Here is a 21,956-nt window from a genome sequence, read left to right as displayed (position 1 = left end):
TTAGTTATGAGCTGCATATTGCCGAGTACGGCCTGAGTTATGGGTAACACAATAAAACCACTCCTATCCCAACATCAGGCCATTGTGCTCTTCTTGCACTGCAGCTGCAGATGGAAAGAGAAGCTTTAAGTCACTTCACCTACCTAACGCAGGAGATGACCTGAGGAACGTCCTGTGGGCTTCTCCTCGATTCTCAGGTTCCAAGTGCTTTCCTTCCAGCTCAGCTCAGCAACCAGCACGTAGTTCTTCAGAGGATGAGCTATAAGTTATTACTGAAGATACCAAAATGCAAAGCCTGTGGGAAGATGAGCCGCCTTCATGTGGGTTGAAGGAGCTGACCAGAGCTGTGGGCCGACACACACTGCGTAAAGCCACTCTTCCATGGCCCAGGTTTATCTGTGACCGTCCTGCTCTTTCCCACTGTTGCTGCCAGCTCAGAATAAGGACAAACGTGCTCCTTCTTCTCAGGATGGAGAAACCATCGTTCTCTCCCTGTGAATTGGGCGGTTTCCTCAGCCTTGACCGGGGCTCCCTCAGAGGATCCGCTCCTCGTTCAGACTGAGGAGGATCCGAGGGAACGAGAGGTGTGAGGGAGCGACCTGAGGGATGGCGGGCTGGGGTTGGGCGGGGCGGTGCTGAGGAGCCCGGGAGGTGCTGAGGGGCCGGCGGCGCTGTGAGGGCCGAGGAACCAGCGGCACCGAGCGCGGACGGACGGTCGGAGCGGTGCCGAGGGGACACGGCGCTGAGGGAGCAGAGATGGCGGCGGGGCCGCGCGTCGGGCGGTGCTCGGGCCGCTCCGGTGCTGCCGTGCTGCGGGCCTCGCGCGGCGGCCGTTCGGTGCAGAGCGGCCGCCCCGTCCCGCGGCCATGGAGGAGCCGCTGCTGCCCGCCGCCATCAACCCCAACAACTTCCCCGCCAAGCTGTGGCGGCTGGTGAACAGCCCGCGGTTCCGCTCCATCCGCTGGGACGCCCGCGGCGAGGGGCTGCTCATCGACCAGCCGCTGTTCGAGGCCGAGCTGCTGGGCCGCGCGGGGCCGCGCTCGGCAGGAGACGGGGCGGCGGGAGAGCTGTTCAAAACCACCAACTTCACCAGCTTCATCCGCCAGCTCAACCTCTACGGGTTCCGCAAGGTGGTGGCGGGGCCGCCGGGGCCCAGGGCCGGGTCGGGGCCGGACAATGACGGCGGCTCCGGCGGCCACCTGCACCACTTCCACAGCCCGCACTTCCGCCGCGACCGGCCCGACCTGCTGGTCCATCTGAAGCGCATGACGAGCGCCAACAAGGCCAAGCTGGCGGCCGGCCTGGAGGTCAGCAGCCGCCCGCCCAACCGCTTCCAGCGCCCGCCCGGAGACACGCCGCCGTCGCCCCCGACGCCCGGCAAGGCCGACAGGCCCGGTGAGCGGCCAGGGCCGGACGGGAGGAGCCGGTGGGGCACAGCTGGGAGCTGCTTTGACCCGGCCACTCGGGCTGCCTCGAGCCGAAGCACACGGCCGAACTGAGGCCGGCAGGGCAGGGGGTGGGTCAGGGCTGTGCAACACGAAGGGAGCCCACCACATTGGGAAGTATTACTTCTCAGAAGGGTAGTCAGGCATTGGAATGTACTGCCCAGGGAGGTGGTGGAGTCACCCACCATGGGGGTGTTCAAGAAACGTCTGGATGTTGTGTTGTTGAATATGATTTAGCTGGGAAGTATTGGGAATGGTTGGACTGGATGATCTTGTAGGTCTTTCCCAACCTTGATAATTCTGTGAGTAAAGCAGGTGGCAGCGCTGCCTCCTGCACACAGCCCTCAGTGCAAGGGGCGGCCGGATGGTTGTGCTCAGTTATTGTTTCCGAGTAGGAACTGCAATGTAATTCGTGCGGTGTTTTGGGTAATGTGTGCGGTTACACCTGCCATAGTGAGAAAACAAAAGGAAACCTTTCAGGAGGGTGGAAATGTGCTTTGATATTGAGGCCAGGAAACGTTTAAGGGTATTTCTTTTCCCAGCGTTATTACTTTTTGAGCCCCTCATTGCAAGAAAGACATGGAGGCCCTGGAGTGTGTCCAGAGAAGGAGTGGAGCTGTGAGGGCTCCGGAGAAGCTGAGGGAGCTGGGATGGGTCAGTGCAGAGCCTGAGTTTCTAGGAAGAAATAAAAGGACAAAGAAAACATCAGTTCTCACAGCAGTCGAGTTCTGACAGGCTGACAATTCCCCGCGCTCTGTGCTGTGCTATTTAGGGGCATGTCTTACTTTGCTGCAAATATGAGGTAATTTGATAGATGGGAGATATTTCTGTTTGCAAAGTGTCCCTGTGTTCCAAGTGCATTGCAACATGTAGCCGGTGTTAAATGTCCAGGAACAGTTCCTGTAAAGCAGCTGGTACATTGTAACCCAACATCCAGCGATGTGTTGTTTGTGTGTTAAACCACATTATCTCAACTTCCCCATCTACAGGTAAAAGATAAACAGAGGAATTCTCATACCTCCTTTCCTTCTCTGTTTTGGTACCATTGGTTACTTTTTACCACCTTTGGCGACTCCTTTCAATAACAGTTGCTTTATTTTGTGCCTAATGCAGGGCTGCTGGCTGTAGGACAGTTTCATCGACCTTATCAACGAGACAGCTTATTTCCTTACTCCTACATGTCGGCCTCACCACAGAACCACGGCTCTTTGCCATCAAAAAGCTTAGATCGGACTCCAATCCCTCCCAGAACATGGCAGAGTTCTCTTGGGCTGATTGCAGGGCACAAGGCGTCCGCAGCCTTCCCAGACAAGGGAATTGCCTTCCCCATATTCCAGAGGTTTCCCACTGAGGTCACTTACACCCTGCAGTCCAGCGCCTCTCCTGTGCCGCTCCAGCAGGTCTCCCAGGCCATCGCCACCTCCCCTGCAAAGTACAGCAGCTACACGTCACCCCTGCACTACTCACAAGCCTATTATCCAACAGGTAAGAAAAAGAACCTGAAAGTGATATATATATACGTATATATATATAAATTTCACAGTGCTCTGTCGTGTGTGTTTCAGTGAGAATTAGAAATTGTAAAGGCTTTTAAAGCAAAAAGGTCTGTTCCATATTCCTGCCCTTCCTCCATACCTGGTGTCCTCTGGTGATTTTCCATCCAGCCTCTCTGAAGGGTGAGGAGAAGAGCACCGGGCTGCAGCAGGGCAGCGTTAGCCTAACTTCCCCCTTTATTTTTTAGTTTTAATCAAGAAAACCTGAGGGGGATGGCATTCTAGAAGAGAACTGAAGCAAATTATTCTCCTATTTCTTGCCTTGAACTGGAGAATAAACTTGCTTGTTTTGTTGACTGTAATTTTCTTTATTTCTCTGGAACTTCTGAAACTCGGAACGTAGCGACTCTTGGCTTGGGCAAAGCCGAGCTCAGTTATTACTCTCTCTTTCTGCCTGTTCCTCCCTTGGCAGCTGCACCTTCACTGAGTCAGATATCCCTGTTTAGAAATCTTACATGTGGTGGCTGCTGTCGTTCTCCAAAAAGTACACAATGAAATCTTCGTGTCTTTGTGTGTCTGTTCTGAGACCTCTGCTGGGAACACTCGCTTCCATTTCAAACAATAGCCACTGGTTGCTGTTACAAACCTCTTGTCAAGGAGGGATTCGGGGGAATTATGCAAATCCTGAGGACACTTGTAAAGGTTTAAGGAACAGGGAACTTTTTGCCATATGTTCCTTGCCCTGTGGTGCTTACAAAGATTACTAGCAGTGAATGCTTGCATTATAAGCTGCAAGTTATTACATCTTCTCCCAGGAGCAGGGTGAGCTGAGAATACTAGTTTAAGATGGGAGAGATGGGTTGTGCTGTTGAAAAAAGCTTTTTTCTCCTTTGAAAGACCATGGGAAAAGTACAGGCAGAATCTTTTGGGGGGATGGCAGGAAGGGTGATAAAAGCACACCAAATTTTGCAAGGTGTAATAATGAATGCGTAACTCAAATAGAGAATGTGATGGAGACCGAGGCTTTTGAAATGTCAGTGAACTCTTCAGTAGCTTTGAGAAGAAAGGTTTGCTGTTTCATTAGGCAGCATTAAAAATCTTTTCATTTTCATGTCACTTTGGACAGTGTTTTTACTGCTGATGCTGTGTACCTCTTCATCTCTGTGCTGTCCTTTATTCTGTATATTACAGCATACAGAGTGTTGAAAGCTTATTTTTCATATGTATACATGAAAAAGTCTGATTTCCTTCATCCTGAGAGCACAAAACCAAGATTAGTTTATTTGGGAGGTGATAATTCATCTTGAAATATATATTTCATAAGAGAAGGGGCTAAAGAATGCACGCTCGCGCTTGGAGCTAACTCTTTTCATTTCGTATTTAATGAACTTAATGTTTTTGAAGTCCCATTAAATTAAATCTACGCTGGGCTTTGTGAAAAGGTTTATCTCTATATGTGCTCAAATTTGTTTGTTAACATAAGCAACAAAAAGATTTCCTTGTTTTTTTCATTATGATTCTCATTGCGAAGGCACTAAAACAGGAGATGTTCATAATCTGGACAGAGCATAGCTTTAAGGATTTAATTTTATGACTTCAGCTTTCTACAAAAGCTTTGATAATTGTGGGATTGCATCAAAGGAGTGTAGTGAAGTTTGATTATCATAGAATATCCTAATAATGGGAAGGCAGTTGATGAGACCATGTTAGAAATATTAGCGATTGATGCCACCTGATACTGCAGGTCCAGTCGTTCCTTTTGAATACATCTGTGGCTGTAGAGCTGATTTACATGTGATAACCTTTTGTGAGTGACAGCTTAGCAGGAGTTATGTTATTCTGAATGATACGTCCTCTGTGAAGTCTGAAATTCACATTTGCCTTGGTCAAAAGGGGCTTCTTAAAATAACTAAGCAGCTGAAAACACAGTATCTGTTTTAACACAGCATAAATAGCACCACGTTTTCCCTTGAGAAAAGCAGACTGGATGCATTAGTAATCCACTTGTAAAACTAGCAGTAGGATTTATCTTGCCTAAGATTCATCTGAATGTATAATATTTACTTGTATATGCCCGGGCTTGTCATCTAGATTATGTATGTAGTCAGTAGAGAGAAACAGGCACCTCCCAGATGTTGAGTCATTCCAGCTTTCTTAGATATAAACTGTTGGAAGACAGTTTCTTTCTGGTGAGTCTGTTTCTTCATGAACTGTATAAGGAGCACAGACAACTAGTTCTGCAAACTGGGTATGAAGTGGCAATGCGATCCATCCTACCTCAATGTCTGAGGCAGTTCCCATTTTCTTTTAAGGAAGAGACCTTGGATGTCGTCTTCATTCTCCACATTCTGTAGTTTGTAAGCTGTTGTGTGTGGGCCCTTCCAGATGTGCTCATTGATTTGGCAGGAGCAGGCACAGGTGCTCTTCACAATTTCCTGACCCTGCCATATGATGAGTAATTGGCTTCCCTTAGGCATAGCTTAAGGGCATGACATGATAAGGACACACTGAAAGGGTGGTCTTCAACATTTTTACTTAGTGTTTCATGTGTAGGTTGTGCTCAAATGGAATGGAGAAAGCTGCAGAGTTTCAGTCTCATCCTTTGGCTAACACAGGATCCCGGCATCGTCAGGTTTGGAAGGGACCTCTCAAGATAATTCAGGCCAGCCCCCAAATAGTTCCCTACAGCAGGCTGCTCATTTGGGAGATGATACAGTTCTGCAGTTCAGTTAGTTTGCTGTGTGATTATTGAGCTGTTTAATCAAAGTTAGCAATAGAGCTCTGCATACCAAACACAAATTCTGGAAGTCTGATAACTGTGTTTGAATTCTTGTAGCAGCGCTGCCGTGTTGCTCCCCTGCTACCCACATCAGCCCTCTGACTTGCTGTGCGAGTCCTACAGCTCTGACCTACACCCACTGCAGCTTATTCCAGGTGAGTGCAGCGTGCTGCCATCAGGTGAGAGCAGAGGAGAGCTTCATGGATGAGCTCTAGGATTATGGGCTGGAATGAAGGGTGGAAATCTGAAAACTGATCTACTTGAGAAAGTAAAAGTAATGTGTTTTACAAGGCTTATTTCAAAGAACCACTGAATATTTAGAGATGTACTGTTGGTAATACTAGATGGGTTTCAAGGTAGTGGAGTGGATCTCCTCTTCAGTGGAGTATTTTCCTCTGTATGAGATTTGTGCTCGACTTCACCAGAATTTGTTCTAGTTAACGAGAGACAAGCAAAGCAAGTTGTGCTTTGTGTGCTGAAAAAAGGTTTACCTACCCAAGCTTGATTATCCAGTTCCTTGTCTTGCAAATATCAACCTTTGGCTTTTATTCATGGCTTTTTTTTTGTTCTTTTTTTTTTTTTTTTTTTTTTAATATGGTCTTATCCAAGATGTTCATGTTACAGCCAGAATATTGTGTTGGTTCAGAAATGGTCACTGGCCAATCATGCCACTGGTACTCTCATATTTATTTTGCACACAGTGCATCTTTGTCCTCTGACTTTCAGTTTGAGAGCTGGGGGAGCTTTTTTCCAGCTCGGGCATGGGAATGACTCTGAGTGATGGGAAGTGATGATCAAACAATTCTTATCACCGTGTTTGGGATAGCAAATCATTCCGAGAGAGTCATCAGGGCTGTTATTGGGGCTTGGTGAAAAAATGCACTGCCCAAAGGGTCCAGTGAAAGTGATTTGTTTGAAGAACCAAGCTCATGGGCAGTGTGCAGAGCTGAAAGAGATTCAGCCTGCTTACTGGTGGATGCTGTGATGATAATACAACTGTGACCAGGGAATCCCATCTGGTTTTGGTATTTCCTTCGAGGACTTCTGATGTTCGTGCTGCTGAGAGACCAGATGCTTCCATTACTTTTGATCTGCTGTGACTTTCCTAATCCTGTGGCTTCCTGTTCTCTAATATATTCATCTTTTGAAATAGCTTTCCAATGGCCCTTACCTCAGCTAGAATGTTTGAGGAAAATCAGCTCTAAGGACTAATCCTTCCTACTAGATCTCTTCCAAAGTAAGATTGTATTTTAAAAGTACCCGAGATTCTGTTCAAAGTCATGATATCACTAATTTATCAGGTATTACCCTTCCATTATTCTTTAAATCTAATCAACCTCTCCAAGAAATAGCAGTGCAGGCACGGGCTGTTAAAATGCAATTTGTCATTTCCTTTGGGTAACTGTGTAATGTAACTGTGAGCTCCTCATGTTGAGTTGTCCCTATGCACATTTACAGCTTACACACTTCTTTCTGTTGCTTAAAAATCTTGTAGTTTATGTTGGTTTTGTATGTAACAAGACTGCTTGAGCTCTGGAGGAACTGATGTCAGGTACATCAGCTCTGTCCTTTTCTATCACAAATGTTGCATGTGAAGGGAGTGGTCCTAGTTTGATCCCACAGATCCTACTAAGACTAGAAGTTTCTGATTTGAATGCTTGGATGTATGTTCACTGACAGTGCAAAGGGTGCAGGCCATGCATCTGAAAGAGTGTTTGGGTGCTGTTAAGTAGCCTTCCTTTCTCTCCAGAACAGATGGCAGACAGAAGAAACTGAGCTTGCTGTGAGTAAGGTAGTTAATGAAAACTAAGCCAAGTCAGTAGCCTTTTTTTGATTAAACCCGCTGATCTAACTGCAAGTAACAAACAAGATTCCATGGTTTTGAATTTACAAACTCTTCCGTTGATTGCTCATGTTCATTTACAGAACATTGCAGAACCAGTGCATGTCCTGTCATTGTGCTTTTTGGAAAGAAACATTCACCACACTTTGTTTCTCACAGAGTCCTCCGATGCAGTCACCTTATGCGGTTGAATTCCTGCCCTCTAACTGGCCATACCACACATCTGATGAAAGCAAGAAGACGGAAGTAAATCTTGAAGCTGTGTTTCAGATTGTTGATGAAATGCGTTCGTCGCCTAAAGTTGGAACAGTGAAAGTGGAGCCTGTGGAGAACCAGTGGTCGAGCCCTCAGACCAGCAGAGGTCAACCACAGCTAGCTGGTACTGAGAATGACGATCCACCTTCAGATGAAGAAGGCCGGCTGGAACCTCTCACCCCCGTGGTGTCAGACGTTACACCGTTTGTGGTGGGAGATCAAGAGGCACCTTGTTCTCTGCCACAGCCTTTGGATTACTTTTATGCTCTCCATACCACTGCGTCTGTAGAATGTGCTGCTGCTCAGATGGTGCGAGAACCTGCAGCCACACAGGAAGCACGAGGAAAACTGAGAGAAGAGCCAGACCACCTCCCAGCTCAGTTCTCAGCCATGATAGTGCGAGAAGTGCAGTCATTCAGCCCACAGAAGGTAAGTGTTGTGTTCATTTTTCATTAGGGAGTTTCCATTCATTCTCTGAACTGTTGGCCACAGTTTAAGTGGGCACTGAGCATGCTGTCAAGCTGTGGGTGTCCCTGTTTGCTGCAGGGAAGTTGGACTAACTGCCTTTAAAGGTCCCTTCCAACTCAAACAAGTCCATGATTCCGTGAATTCAATGCATGAGCCGTGATGTTGTTTGGAGGAAGAAGATGCTGCGGTTTTGAGACCCCCATACGTGTGCCCTGCTTGAGAATCCTGGTGCTGGCCACGGTCTGTTTCTCTGGAAGTTAACTGGTTAAATAGCTGGGGATTATTCTGCCCTGAAGAGAAATTTGGGCACTGTAGGCCTTTTGTTTGACAGCTTTGCTCATTTTGTTAGGGGTGTTCTACTTTTCACTTGTCTCCCCTTGCCAAACTGGAGGCAGGGTTAACCTGTCACCACAGCTGCCTCTTGTCCAGTGGTATTTCCAGGGCCTGGGATCGTGGCAGGTGCAGAACTCTCCAAAGTAGATTCCTATGCTCGAACATTAAAGTAGGAGTCCATTAGGCTCTTAATTTATTTGCTCCCTTCCTTATCTGGACGGCTTCCACTGCTCTCAGCAGCACAGTGTCATGGCATTCAGGGCAAGCCTGTGGTAAAATACTGCCCATGCAGGTAAGGCTGTTTTATTCCTCTGTGTAGCAGCAGAGGAGGAGCAAATTCCTCTGGTGCTAATAAATGAACATCAGAACAGCTCAGTGGGTCAGATCAAAGCCTGACTGCCGGTGTCAGGCCTCAAGACAATAGCTGTAACCTGATGCTCAGGGAAGAGCAAGAGCAACGCCTGCAACTAGAACAGGGCACTGCTCCTTGTATTTGCAGTGGCAGGATTTGGGATGATTCTGGGCACCTGATGTTCATTTTCTCTTCCCTGGGCTGAAGTCAGCCCTTGAAACCATGTGAATTGTAGCTCTGATCAACGGATTCTTTGCTCACTGTGCTGTTGAAGAGCTTCATCAGTCACCTCCAGCCCCTTTCTCCATGCAGTTGTGCTATCAGAGCTGTGTCGCAGCCTCCCCAGCAGTCTGCTCTCCAGGCTCCCTCTGGTAGTGTCCTCTGCATGGCAGCTGCTCTGCAGATCTCTGGGTTTGCTTTCAGCCTCTCCTATTTCTATTAAATCCTCTCTAAAATGAGGAGGCAGTGGCTGCACGCCACATTGAAGCTACAGGAAAACAATGGATTTTTACAGTGATGCAGAGGTGTTTGATATTTTGTTCTGTTTCTTCCACAATATTTCCTATCATTTAATTAGTTTTGGGACAGCTGTTGTGCCTTGAATTGTCCTCTCCATTGAAAGGTGTTCACCTGCTTTGTTCTGCTTCCTGCCTTAAAACCCAGCAAACTAAAGAGCAATTCTTTGCCTGAAAGGTCTGAGTACATTCAGCAGTCCAGGTTCAGCGTTGTCATCTTGGCCTCAGTGAATTGCTGTCCTTGTCTTTTATGCATTTTGGCCTCAGACAGGCTTATTTTGATCCACTCTTACTCATAAAAAAAATGTTTTCTTCTTAAAGTGGAAATGCAGCACAACTCTAGTGCCTGTTGAAGGGGAATGTGCCTCCTGTGCTGTTGTTTCCTTGGTAGTATCCCTGGCTGAAGGCTGAAATTCCTGTTTGCTGTGGGGAAGGTTAATCCAGCAAACCCCATTTGTGTGAGTCCGAAGCTGCTTTTAGTAACGTTTCTCATCGTGGTTCCAGCTGGGCACTGCAGTCACGTAACCACTGAGGCACAGCAGGGTTTTTTTGGTGAACAATTTGGCATTTTTTCAATAACTGAAGTAAAAAGGCAAAACTTTCACATCTGTCAGCTTTGGTAGCTTTGATTGATTCCCTGCCAAGCAGCATTTGGGATGGAGCTGCAGCGGTGCTGGGCCCAAGTGAGGAGTCTGTCTGCAGATGTGGCAAAGCCGTAATCAGAAGCACGTTCACTTTCAAAAGTAACAGAAATGAAGAGAGCTTTGGGACCAGATTTGTGTGGGCCAGACTGATGCTGCTAGGATGGAAATCATATTGGCAGCTTCACGAAAGATTTTTAGAAGAGTTGGTGGGTAAGATCCCATCTAGACAGCAGGGAATGCTGCAGACTCCTTTCCCTGGAAGGTTTTGTTATACAGAAGTCAGTGGGGATGGAGAGGTTCAAATCATTGCTTGAAGAAATGTTACCACGCAATTGCTGATGCCTGCACCTGCTCTGTGACCTGCCAGCCTTCCCTGCTTGTAAGAGTCCATCTCAGGATTGAACTCACTTTCTGTCTGGTGAAGATAATGCACTGCTGAACCTCCTCCCTTCTCTTTTTTTTTGCACTTAAGAAGCTGTGGCTCTGATGTCAGACAGAAAGGCGTAGCCATCCAGATGGTTTTCCTATTAGCTAATTAATACTACTAATGCAGTACATGTAGATAATGCGTTTCAAAGAGCAAGTACTGCCATGAAGTGACTGAACATCCACAAGTGCAGGGGCTCTGTGGGGCAGCTCTCTCCCTGCGTGTTTCAGATGCTGTATTTGCACAGGCCTTTTTGAAAACTAAGGTAGACAATCTGTCTGTGTTTGTGTTAATCTGCACGTTGCCTTTTGTATATTTAATGCCAAGCAATGGCAGACTCAAGAGGGAGAGAGTGATTTCTGGCACTGCTGCTGTCTTATTGCTGCATGTTATGACCCTTTGCCCTCTGCTCACTCACTCATGCCAGTTTTCGGAAACATTTTTTTCCTTTGTGGAGGGAAACACAGCAGGATCTGAACAATCATCTCATGATGTTGATTGATAGGATATTTACAGAAGAGCTCAATGCTCGAGAACAGATGATAGTGAGAACATCTTTCTGTCTGAAGGTAAATTCCAGGTGCTTAATGGTGCTTCTTTTTACTTCCTTATTGGGACAGAATCATAGCTTGGTTGTTGGGCTTTTTCCCCCTTTTTTTTAACCTTCAGCTTTTGCCACATTGTTAGAGAAATAGTCGAGTTCATTAAATGGTTGCCTGCAAAATACTTACGGAGCAGCAGCAGAGGGCTCCAAAAAGCAAGCAACAACATTATAATGCAATGTCTTACCAATTTGATGGGGTGGGGTGAGATTTCCAGCCAGAAGGGCACCACTCACCTGCGTAGTTTTGCATCACACGGCTCTGTCTGAGGTACAGCTGTCATTACCAATGCAGCTCTTGGTACCAAGGAGCGCACCTGGGTTTCTTCTGCTTCAGTTCTCATGCCCGGTGTGGTGACTGAGGGCAAAGCTGACACTGTGAGTAAATGTACTGTTATGTTCTGGCTTTCTGACTTCATGTTTTGCTTAGTAGGACATTTTGTAAGAGCTTGGCTGTGGACCCGGCAGCCTTAACTCTGAGCTAAAAATGCTTATACAATCCATCCGGGTACTGTTCAGCTCTTGTTAGATGTCCTTTTGGAGTGGAGAAAAGTACTTATTTGTTCTGTTGAAGTGATTCAAAGAAAACATTGAGTCATCTTTGTTTTCTTTGCTGTGTTTTGTTTCAGGTGGATACTGGTGTTAAATGTCCATTCCTAAGGTCAGAGACAGAAGAGGTGGGATGCCCCACTTCAGGAGCTGGGCCTGTGAAGAAAACTGTAGAAAACACTGTTTCATCTGCAAAGACCAGAAACAGAGAGAGAAGAAGCAACTCAAAGGAGTGCAAGTCCCCAGGTAAGAAGGGATTCTATTTTGTTTTTGGAGGTCAGCAAGGCAGCTGCTCTGAAACCAGCCATTACAGACAGGGGAAATGAGAGCAGGTTAGCTCGTCTGCAGTGTATTTCTTTGTTACCTTCAGTTAAAATACTGCTTCTGTACAACCTCTTAGTGCACTTAGTGATCTGCTTCTTGAGATACACCAATTACTCATGTGGGAAAGAGTATAAATTATGAGTAAGTGAAACCTGCTGTTCTGGGGGTTGTGTGAGAAACGTAGATGTCACAATATTGAGATGAAGCCCATAGATAATTGTGCTGGAGTGTGACAGTGCCACAGGGAACGATTGAGTAATGAAATGACAATTGAAATAGCAAGGGAAAAGAAAAACAACGCACACACAAAACCCCCAAACCAACGAGCTCCTGAAGTGCAGAAGTTGACAGAAAACTGAGTTCTGGGGTGCTGATGTGTCTGCTGTCAGATGTGAGAGAAACAAGGAGGAGAGAATCTGAGGCCAAGCACCAAATCTAAGAACCAAAGGAAAACCTCAACATCCTCGTGACAGAGAAACATGAGAGGACACCAAGTCTACTTCAGATCCGTTCTGGAGCAGAAGTTGGTGTGGCATCCAGGTGTTGCAGGAAGCCATTTCCCTCACATTGGAGAACAGGTGGTGGAGTTTGAAGAGCCATTCCTCACTTCAAAGGGTAGTTTCCAGGTTCCAGTTATGCTAGTTAATAATTCAGCTCACGCACCCATCAGTTTCAAACGTGCAAGTGAGGAATAATGTCTTTTTATCAGGAAGGCGTAAAATAAACAAATAAATGAATTGGGTGCCATCTTGAACTTCTGTTTAAAATGCAGAACTGAGAGTTCTGGTCCACTTAGTGACAATGCAGGGCCGGAATTCTTTTCCTAGGACGTGGATGTATCTGTTGGGAGACTGAAGTTGACGAGGGTGGTGTGTCCTGCTGTGACTTTGTGCTGGTCTTCATTTCCTTGAGCTGTAAGGTGCCGAGCTGTATCTTTGCTCTAGCTGTACATTGGAAACGTTTCCATTTTGCCATGGCATGAATGGGCTCATAAATCACTTTAATAAGTAAATCATTTTTTTTCTTTGTTTTGCACTTAAAGTTTAGCAAAATGAGAACAATTCCTGGTCCTGCAGACCTCAGATCCTCTGGTTGCAGCCTCTCAGGCCGTGCTCCATGTTACCTGCTGGGATTACAGCCCTGCGCATGATGCCGAGCAAAACACAGACTGCTATTCACTGCTATTTCCTTTTCTTCCTAGATCTCCATCTGCTGGTGGATGTCGCTTGCAAGCAGGAGCACTTTCCAAAGGAAGAAATAAGAGAGTGAGAAGTGGGTGACAAGTATGTGAGAACGTGCAGCAGCTGCCAGCTGGGTGCCCTTGTCAGAGCCGGGTGCAGTGCACACAGCCGGGCTTTGTTGGAAGAAACAACCCCGACAACAAAGGCGCTGCTTTTTAACAACTTTCACTCTGTGGGATGTTTGTCACCCCGTGGTTTTTTACACCTCTTCCATGACGTTTCCTACCTGACAAGCTACAAAGCATCAAAGTGATCAGAACCTTTAACACGAGGTAATTATTAGCTGCTCATCTTCTCAGACGTGGAAAGGCTGAACTCCCTGTGAACTGGAACAACCCTGAGAGCCGAACCTTTCTCACCGGGAAGGAAGCGCGTTGTTTTCAGTGCTGTGCTCACAATCTTTCTGTTGGACGTTGCTGGAAGCCACAGCGCTCCCTGCTCCCGGTGCTCCCACCATCTCTGCTTGAAGTCACACTGTGAGCCTGCATTGGGAGCTGTGTATGACACAGAAGCGCAGGGAAGTCACAAGATTCCAGGTCTGAACGGGTCAGGGGCTCCAGGGGCTGCTGTAGTAAAGATGAGCCAATTTTCTGAGTGATTACCCAGGAAATGCTCTTCCTTCCTGAAGCAGCGCTCGGTTCGTGTCCCTTCCAGTGGGTATCCATTACATGTAACAGCTGCTGATCTCTTACACTGACGGAGAAATCCTCTGTTTCAGTCACTCCTTTTTGGTTCTGATGCTCTCTGTAATGGTAAGTTATGTGTTGTCTTAGTACTCAAATAGGTCTTAGATACATTCTTAACTTACTGAGTGTGGTTGTATTTATAGTGATAGTAGGTTTTAAGTTTTGAATAGCTGTGTGTTTGCATTTATGTTAACACATTGTTTGAAGGATAAAGGGGGCACAGACTGTATTTATATTGTCAGGGAAACGCACATGAAAGAGTGCTTAGGACATAAATTTAGCTGCTTCATCCATGCTCATATTCTTTAAGAATTAATTAGAGCCAGTCCTGAACAAAAACACACCCGAGAGGAGCGGCCCAGACCACCCCAGCTGTACCCTGCAGGACCTCGAGCAGCCTCCGGCCGTGGGCAGGATGTCCCCAGTGAGTGCTGAGTGCTGGGATGAGCTGAGGCAAAGCCTTTAATTATTCACCAGCCATCCAAACAAATACAGTCTGAGGATGCTTTTAGGTCAAGGCCGGTGGGAACGTTTCCATGCTGATTGTCCTCAGATTTGCTCTCCTGTATCGTGTATTACCTGTGTGCGGTACAACTCCAGTTGGCACCAATGGTGAAGGGTGAGGTGGATACACCCAAGTCCAGCTTCCCAAATGGATTCCATCACTTTCCTCCCGGGTTCAGGGTGTAAGGAGATGGAGTTCAAAGGACTTCAGCCTTATCAGACTGCAGCTGCTGCCTCTTTAACTCATGCGCAGCTCAGAGGGAACTTCTCAGCTTACCTTTCTTACTCCTGTTTGCCTCCAGAAGACTTGGCACTTTAACTTAATGTGAGGATGCTCTTTTCCAGTCCCGCTCTAACAGTGCAGCTGCAGCAATCTGCAATGAATTAAACTTTGAAACCGAACTGTGGATGTTGCATCTTATTTTCTGAGCGTTCCAAGTTACAAAGGACACACCATCGTGGTTGGAGCAAACCTTTCGTGTTTCACAGACTCTTAGAATCGTTAAGGTTGGAAAAGACCCCTGAGGTCCCCGAGTCCATCCATCCCACCGTACCCGCTGTGCTCTGCAGCTCCTCCGGGGGCAGCGGCCCCTCCGCTCCCTGTGCTGCAGCTCCGCCCTTACTGAGCAGCTTTCCCTGCTGTCCCGATTTCCATTGCAGAGATGCCCCGATTTGTTCCCACTGCCGGCCATCGGCGGGCACCCATCGCCCCGACAGCCCCGTTCTTATTTGTAGAAGTGAACCTGTTCCTTGCACAACCCCCGGATTTCCGTGGGGTTCCCCCAGGGGCGGCTCATTGAGGAGCCCGTCGTTCATCTGTGCTGCCCGTTTCCGTGAGCGGCGCTGTGCGCTCAGCTGAGGCCGGGCATCGCTCCCGGTCACCTCGCAGCGCCCTCCTCGAGCCCCGCTGCACCGCGGCCGCTTCACCCGCTTCCAGCCGCAGCCCCGCTCCGAGGTTGCGGCTCTGACCCGCGGCATTATTCACCTCTGTGCGATGTCAGAGCCGAATAACAGCTGAATTCCAGACCTCTGACATCAGCCCGACCCGAACCCTCCGCGGCTCCCGGATGGCAGCGAGCGGGCGGAACCGGCGGAGAGCGACGGGTGAACCGCGGCGGAGCGGAACCCACGGGAGCCCGGCCCGGACCCCGCCGAGCTGCGGGAGGGGGCGCCCGGGAGCGGGGCCGGGCGGGGCGGGGCGGGGCGGGCGTCGTGCCGCGCTCCACCCTCACGTTGTGTCAGCAGGTAGCAGCTCCGACGGCCGCCGCGTTCCTCCGCCCTCCGCTCCCGCAGCCGCTGCCCCGCCGAGCTCCCCGCGGGATCCTTCTCCTCCCGACGATGCCCGGCCGGTCTCCGCTCCGGACCGCGGCCGACGCTCCGATCCGCTCCGATCCCCGCTCGTAGCTCCGCGGTTCGGGACTCTCCCTCTGCAAAGCTCCGCCGTCGCTCCGTCCCGGCGCTGCCCGCACTCGCTCCGCTCCGCCCCGCAGCCGCCCCGCGCCGCCCCGTCGTGCAAAGATCCGCGCTTTAAACGCCGCTCCGTGGGGAAGGAAGGGAAGATCGCGAGCACGAGGCACACGCTGCGGGCGCTTCACCCGCTGGGAGTAACTGTGTTGGGGTCTGGGGATCCCCGTGCGGTGCAGCAGCGTTGCGTTGCGTTGCGTTGCGTTGCGTTGCGTTGCGTTGTGTTGCGTTGCGTTGCGCTGCTCCGTGCAGTTCGGCGCATTGTAACACGGCGCTGCCCGGCAGCTTTGCAGATGATTCTTTATTTTTCGGTCCCTTCTGAGCTCGCTCCCTCCCGTCCCGACTCGCCCCGTGTCGGTCCTCCAGGTGCGGGGGCCGCGTCTCCGTGATCCCGGTGCGGACCATGGGATTTGCCGCTGTTCCGCGCGGCGCCTTCGATCGGGACCGTGTTGGACGCGCCGCTCCCGGAACTCGCGGCGTGAGAGCAGCAGCCGGACACGCCGCGGCGCCGCGCTCCGAACCTGCCCCGCTCGGTGCTTAAAGGGCTGCCGGAGTCCGGGCCCTTTGCGGCCGTTTCCCGTGGGCTGAAGCTCGGAGCTTCGTGCTCTGACCGTCCCGGAGCCGCGGCAGGAGCTGGACTGAGCCGGGAGCGCGGGGGGAAGAGCCCGAACCGCCCTGAATGAAGCATTTGTGGTGCGCCGAGGATGGATGGGATCAGCCCGGGTTGCACCGGGACGGCGCAGTAGCGAACTTTGCTTCCTGCCGCAGACTCCAGCAGCTGCCCCGGCCCGGGGCTCAGGGACGATCGCGCTGATCACAGACGGCGATCGGTGCGCGGGGCTCCCGCACGTGCCGGGAGGTGCCGGCGTGACCCGGAGATGGGCGCGTTGGGCCCAGCGGGACCGACACGGGAACCACGGGGACACGGCGCCCACGCAGAGCGGGGCTGAGCTCCGGGACCCCCCTGCACCTGAAGTTTCCCCTGCTCGCCACCTGCTCGGCCTCTGCCGCCGCTCTGCCCGGATTTACCTGCCGCAGGATTGACTGGAAACTTGGGATTCTTATTCAGAAACTTTGGATTATTTTATTATTATTTTATATCCACGCACGTACGTTTATGTTTGTTCAAACTATGCTGCCGAGCTCCCAGCGGCCTCCGAGCACGTGGCACCGAGGAAGAGAAGCGGCGATGTGTCGGAGCCGGGCGGTGCAGTGAACGCTCGGCTGCAACTTCCCCCCTCGTGCCCCCCGCACCCCCCGGACCCCGCGGCTGGGAGCAGGGCCGAGGGCGCAGCGCGTCCCCAGCGGTATGAGTGACCCGGGCACGCGGCCGCAGCTGGGAGCATGAGCGCTGGCCCCCAGCTGCAGCTGCTGGTCCTCTGGCCTTGGCTGCTCATGGCTTCTCTGCAGGCGGGGCTCGGCCGCACCGGGCCGGCGCTGGCGGCGGCCGTGGAGTCGGAGCGGGCGGCGGTGCAGAAAGCCATTATCAGGGTGATCCCGCTGAAGGTGGAGCCCATCGTGCTGGAGGGGGAGTTCGCCAGCGTGGCCGAGGTCACTCCCGCCGAGGGAAAGCTGCTCCAGGTAGGGGCAGCTCCGCTTCCGCGCGTCCTTCCGCCCTTCTCCCCATCCCTCTTCCTCTCCACGCTTCCCAACCGACGTGTTTGGTTTCGTGGCTGCACACACACGAGGTGGTTTCGACGCGAGCCGTCCACCAGTTTGCTTTGTGCCTTCCATAGAACCACAGCATCATTATAATTGGAAAAGATCCCCCACCCACCCCACTGTGCCCATAACCACGTCCTGCAGGGCTGCATCCCCACGGCTCTGAACCTCCGGGATGGTGCAGCACCTCCCTGTGCAGCCGTGCAGTGCAGTGCAGCGCTGCTCTATCAGAGGGATTCCTTGCACCCATCCCGACCCTCCCCTTTGTGCTGCTCTCTCCCTGCTGTGCTTTCAGACCCTGGTGTTTATGTAAGTGCGGGTCCTTCGCTCTGCGTGCAGCGACGTTAATTTCGGATGCAGCCGATCGATTATCACCTATCTTAATTGGTGTTATAAAGCTGAGTGTGTTGCTCGAGTCACATGTTGGGCACTGAGCATCTGACCAAAACATGGTTTTAATGTGGGAAATCCATAAAGCTTTGTGCACGTAGCTGGGCTCTGCTGCAGCCAAATACACCCCCAGGTGCTGCCCAGGAGAAGTTCTGCTCTTTGCTATGGAAGGAGCAAGGCGCAGTGGATGCAGGTGCTGTGAGCTCAGAGCTTCATGTCTGAGCTCTGTTCCCAGCTGCCCGTTTGCTCATCAGCCGGGTGCTTTAGTCCTGAAAAGCAAAACCTGCAGAGCACCCTGTGTTAACATTGAAGGTTTCCCAGGTTTTGGAGTCTTTATGGGCAGCCTTGTGGGAGAAGAAACCCCACTGAGGCGGCCTCAGTGCAGTCATGTGGCCCACAATGAAAACAGAATTGGTGACGTTTGTAGCTCCTGCTCGCTGAGCCTTTTGAACTGATCGGAATGAAAGCGACGTTATAAAGTTATATTACCGGCGTAAAAAACTATCTCGGACAAATGCTCTCAAGGTCTGGCCGTGTTGTGAGGCAATGTCCAGGAAAGTCAATATTTATTCCTTACAAAAACTACAGCGGTGTTGCAACTGAGCGCAAAGTGTAGAGCGCGGACCTTTCGGGATCGCGGAGCCGATAACCCCAAATGCGTGACGCCGGGCTGCTGCCAGCACAATGCAGCAATGCAAAACGTGCTTCTGTGTCACGTGCAGCTGCAGGAGCCCACCCTGCACACCAGGCACGGAGCGTTGGCCCTCCTCAGCCACAGACAGTGCAGTGTTTGAATGAACTTCATTCTTTAAAGCCGTCCTCGGAAGGGAGAGCGTTGTAGAACCGCTGCTCTCATCTGTTTGCTCTGTGATGGCGGACACTGATGGGTGTTGGGTTGGGGTCCTGATCCCTTGGGAAAATAAGCAGTTAAAGGGAGGATCTGCTTCCAGATCACGTTTAAACAGTGAGGTGCTAAATGCACTTTGGGAACTCTTGTTTTGTGTGTGGCTGCCAGCATTCTGCTCTTGTAGGGATGTTATGGGGCACGTGCTTCACTTTGGTGTGGTTGGAAATCAGTGGAAGTTTAACCTGCTGACACGTCCTGCCATCGTTCCTACTGAGTGTGCAATGTAGGTATCTCTGCAGTTAATGAGCTAAGAAGTCTGGTTTATTTTGCATTGGATTTGTCATCTTGGTTATGCCAGCGCGCTCGGTCCTCGTGCACATCACACCACACACAGACTGCAGAGCTTAGAATGGTGGAACCACAGCACGGTTGGGTTGGAAAGGACCTCACAGCCCCCCCAGCCCCACCCCTGACGTGGGTGGGTGCCCCCCAGCTCAGGCTGCCCAGGGCCCATCCAGGGGGAGGTTCCCATTCTACAGCTCTGGGCTGCAGAGCAGTGGTGAAGTTGGAGCGTTGTGTTGGAGCCAGGCTCAGGGATGATGCAAAGGGAGAGGAATGTCTCAAGTAGGCAGATCCACTTCAGGCTTTATAGGTCCAAAAACCAACACCTTCGTTTTCTTCCAGAAATCGTCTTCTGGCTTGCTCAGAGCACGAGCTTGTACAGCTTTACATGCTGAGCATTAACTATTGCCTAACAGAGAAGTGGCACCGTGTGCGTGTTGGCAGTTTCCAGATGGCAGCAGGTGTGTGTCACACTGTGATAAGTCCCTGTGTTCAGAATGGCAGAACCAAACCCTGCAGAGCAGTGGGCCATAAGGACTGTGTTTGGGTCTGTGCTACCAGGGATCCTGCAGCAGCAAGGGCTCGGTTTGCACTCCCAGGTAGAGCTGTTTCCAGGTCAGCTCCCTTCCAGCAGTGGCTAAGGCAGATTCCACAACCTCTGCTTTTGCAGATGTTGCTGTTACGTACAAAGATGGTGCTGCTGGTCGGCACAGAGCAGCTGGGATTGGTGGAGTCGATCACAGAATGGTTTGGGTTAGAAGGGACCTCATGGATCATCACGTTCCAACCTCGGTGCTACAGGCAGGGCTGCAAACTGCTCCAGTGCCGGAGCTCTATTCTGGTTCTGCTGCTGATGTTTTGGAAATGACGTTAAAATGTTGGAAAAGGTCCCAAAAAATAACATTTGAGACAAGGTAAATGAAGTGCTGCATCAGTGCGGGGAGGGCAGCGCGGTGATCAGTCACCTCACACGGCTGCATGCAGGGAAGGAGTCAGATAGCAGACGTCCTGCTTTATCACAAGTCTCCCAATGCTTTATTTCCTTTCCCGACAGGCCGAGCAGTTACATAATTGGGTGACTGCATGAGGAAGCCAACTTCCATTGACCTGCCTTGTTTTGGGTTATGACTGCAGAAAAACTCCACAGCACAGAGCTCCCCAAAGGCTCAGGGCAGGGATTTTCCTCTTCTCTCTCCCTCCAAAGAAGAAAATCATTAAAAACCAACGATCCAGTCTTCTATTTGGGGTGGAACGAGTGAGATGATCCTAAATCATCCTTTCTTGAAGGTGTTGTACACAGTTGAAAAGCTGAATGTGGTGTGTCAGTGCTGAGAGCAGCGTGGTGCATTTTTAACCGAGATGATAATCAACCATTTACATGGTGTTGAAGTTACACCTTGGTTGGGTGAATCCAACACGACCATCCTAGAAGTGGGGAGCATTTCCTATGTTGCAATGTTCCTATGTTGCACAGCGCCGTTGGGGCATTACAATGGTCTACTGAGCTGCTCGTAGAGGGTTACACTCCCTGCCCATAAGAAGGTAAATATATTAGTAGTCTTTATATACTACCAGCTCCTGGATCAACAAAAGGATGTTAAGTGCATAATGTTGACAGAGATCAAAGAAGTGGGAAAGTCTAACCAAATGATAATGGGGACTTAAATTACCTGTGAATAAGCTGGTCAGATAGCACAAAAAGAGTAAGTTCAAAGAGGCAATTTCTGCCTCTTGGAACAGCCAGTACTAGAGTACACAGAAGGATATTCTTGACTTAGTGTTAAGTAATGCACAAGAGCCAACTCAAAGCTGCAATAATTGAGCCACTTGTATTGCCTGCGGTATGAAAACATTCATTGTCTGAGTACCCAAAAGTAGAACTGTGCCACCAGCTCCCAGACCTGGAACTGCAGTGAAGTGAAACACAGAACGGCTCTCACAGCTTGAGAGAAATGCCTTTGGGTGGGACAGGTACGGCTCGGAAAGGTGAAAAGGGACAGAGCCTTCAGTTAGAAAGGCAACAGTCACCCAAGGAAAGTGCAATGGGCAATTGGACTGGGTGATCTTGGAGGTCATTTCCAGTCTCGGTGATGCTGTGATTCTCTGACAGTGGCCAAGATCATTTGAAATGTGGGCACATAGTGCTTCCTTGGGAGCACAGGCAGCGTGGGCAGGACGGGGGGCAGCCCCCGAGGGCTCCTGGCCGTGCACCATGTCCTGGAAGGGCTCCCAGCAGCAGCTGTGCAGTTCCCGCAGATGAGCTGGCAGCAGAGCTGAGGTACAAGGGAGAATTTCTTCTCCTTCAGAACCTCCTTGGTGCTGCATGGCGATGGTGGGCACCACGTGCAGGCAATGAATGGCTGCTCCAAATTGCATGGTCAGTTCGTTACTTTTTAGTGGAAGCTTTCAGAACAATCCCAAACGAGCTCCGTTTTGTTGGGGTTTCTTTGAAACAAACCTTGGGATGGGCAACATCCTCCTAACAACCACACTGTGGCTGTGTTGAAAAACAGCATTTTGTAGCTGAGAATTTGCTCTGTCAAATAGTGTTATTGTGCTCATTGTAGCTGTTGTAGTTTCCACAGAAGTAAATAGGAGGCATTGCTCCTATCTCACATTATTCTGGGTGAGATCAGCTCACACACAAGTCAGACCATCCTCTGGATGCCCAGCTCATGATTTTGATGCTCCATAACTTGGTATCAGGAGACTCTTCAGCCTCGTTTCCCCACATAAGATCTGTGTTTCAGTGGTTCTGGACTCTCCGCTTGTTCTGATGAGCAGTAATGTAT

At 50.1% G+C, this 21,956-nt stretch overlaps 2 protein-coding genes across 4 annotated transcripts in view; both read left to right on the top strand.

The window, feature by feature from the left end:
* Positions 1 to 813: 813 nt before the first annotated feature.
* On the top strand, positions 814 to 14,866 carry HSF5 (heat shock transcription factor 5). 2 transcript variants are annotated; one of them, XM_032448488.1, is made up of 6 exons: positions 814 to 1,395; positions 2,559 to 2,930; positions 5,778 to 5,872; positions 7,720 to 8,244; positions 11,785 to 11,950; positions 13,230 to 13,614. In XM_032448488.1, the coding sequence occupies exons 1-6, from the start codon at positions 867 to 869 to the stop codon at positions 13,295 to 13,297; spliced, it is 1,755 nt and encodes a 584-aa protein (XP_032304379.1). In that variant the 5' UTR covers positions 814 to 866; the 3' UTR covers positions 13,298 to 13,614. The 2 variants fall into 2 exon arrangements, with proteins under 2 accessions (XP_032304379.1, XP_015736421.1); XM_015880935.2 differs by having other exon boundaries at positions 815 to 1,395; positions 5,775 to 5,872; positions 13,230 to 14,866.
* Positions 14,867 to 15,708: 842 nt separating this feature from the next.
* RNF43 (ring finger protein 43) overlaps positions 15,709 to 21,956 on the top strand; it is a 35,407-nt gene continuing 29,159 nt past the window's right edge. For both annotated transcript variants that reach the window (XR_001559018.2, XM_015880934.2), the window contains exon 1: positions 15,709 to 17,504. Coding sequence is in view for 1 of the 2 variants with exons in the window: in XM_015880934.2 (XP_015736420.1) it covers positions 17,268 to 17,504 (237 nt within the window). In the remaining variant the exon portion in view is untranslated. The remainder of the gene's footprint in view (positions 17,505 to 21,956) is intronic.

The sequence above is a fragment of the Coturnix japonica genome, chromosome 19, assembly GCF_001577835.2.
Source record: "Coturnix japonica isolate 7356 chromosome 19, Coturnix japonica 2.1, whole genome shotgun sequence".
Lineage (NCBI taxonomy): Eukaryota > Metazoa > Chordata > Aves > Galliformes > Phasianidae > Coturnix > Coturnix japonica.
The sequence above is the reverse complement of the archived record's forward strand: the minus strand, read 5'-3'. Positions and strand labels throughout refer to the sequence as shown.

Coding starts and splice junctions, on each gene's coding strand:
- HSF5 (XM_015880935.2), top strand. CDS start 867: ATGGAGGAGCCGCTGCTGCCCGCCGCCATCAACCCCAACAACTTCCCC. Junction 2,931..5,774: donor ACAAGCCTATTATCCAACAG/GTAAGAAAAAGA, acceptor GAATTCTTGTAG/CAGCGCTGCCGTGTTGCTCC. Junction 11,951..13,229: donor AAAGGAGTGCAAGTCCCCAG/GTAAGAAGGGAT, acceptor TTTTCTTCCTAG/ATCTCCATCTGCTGGTGGAT.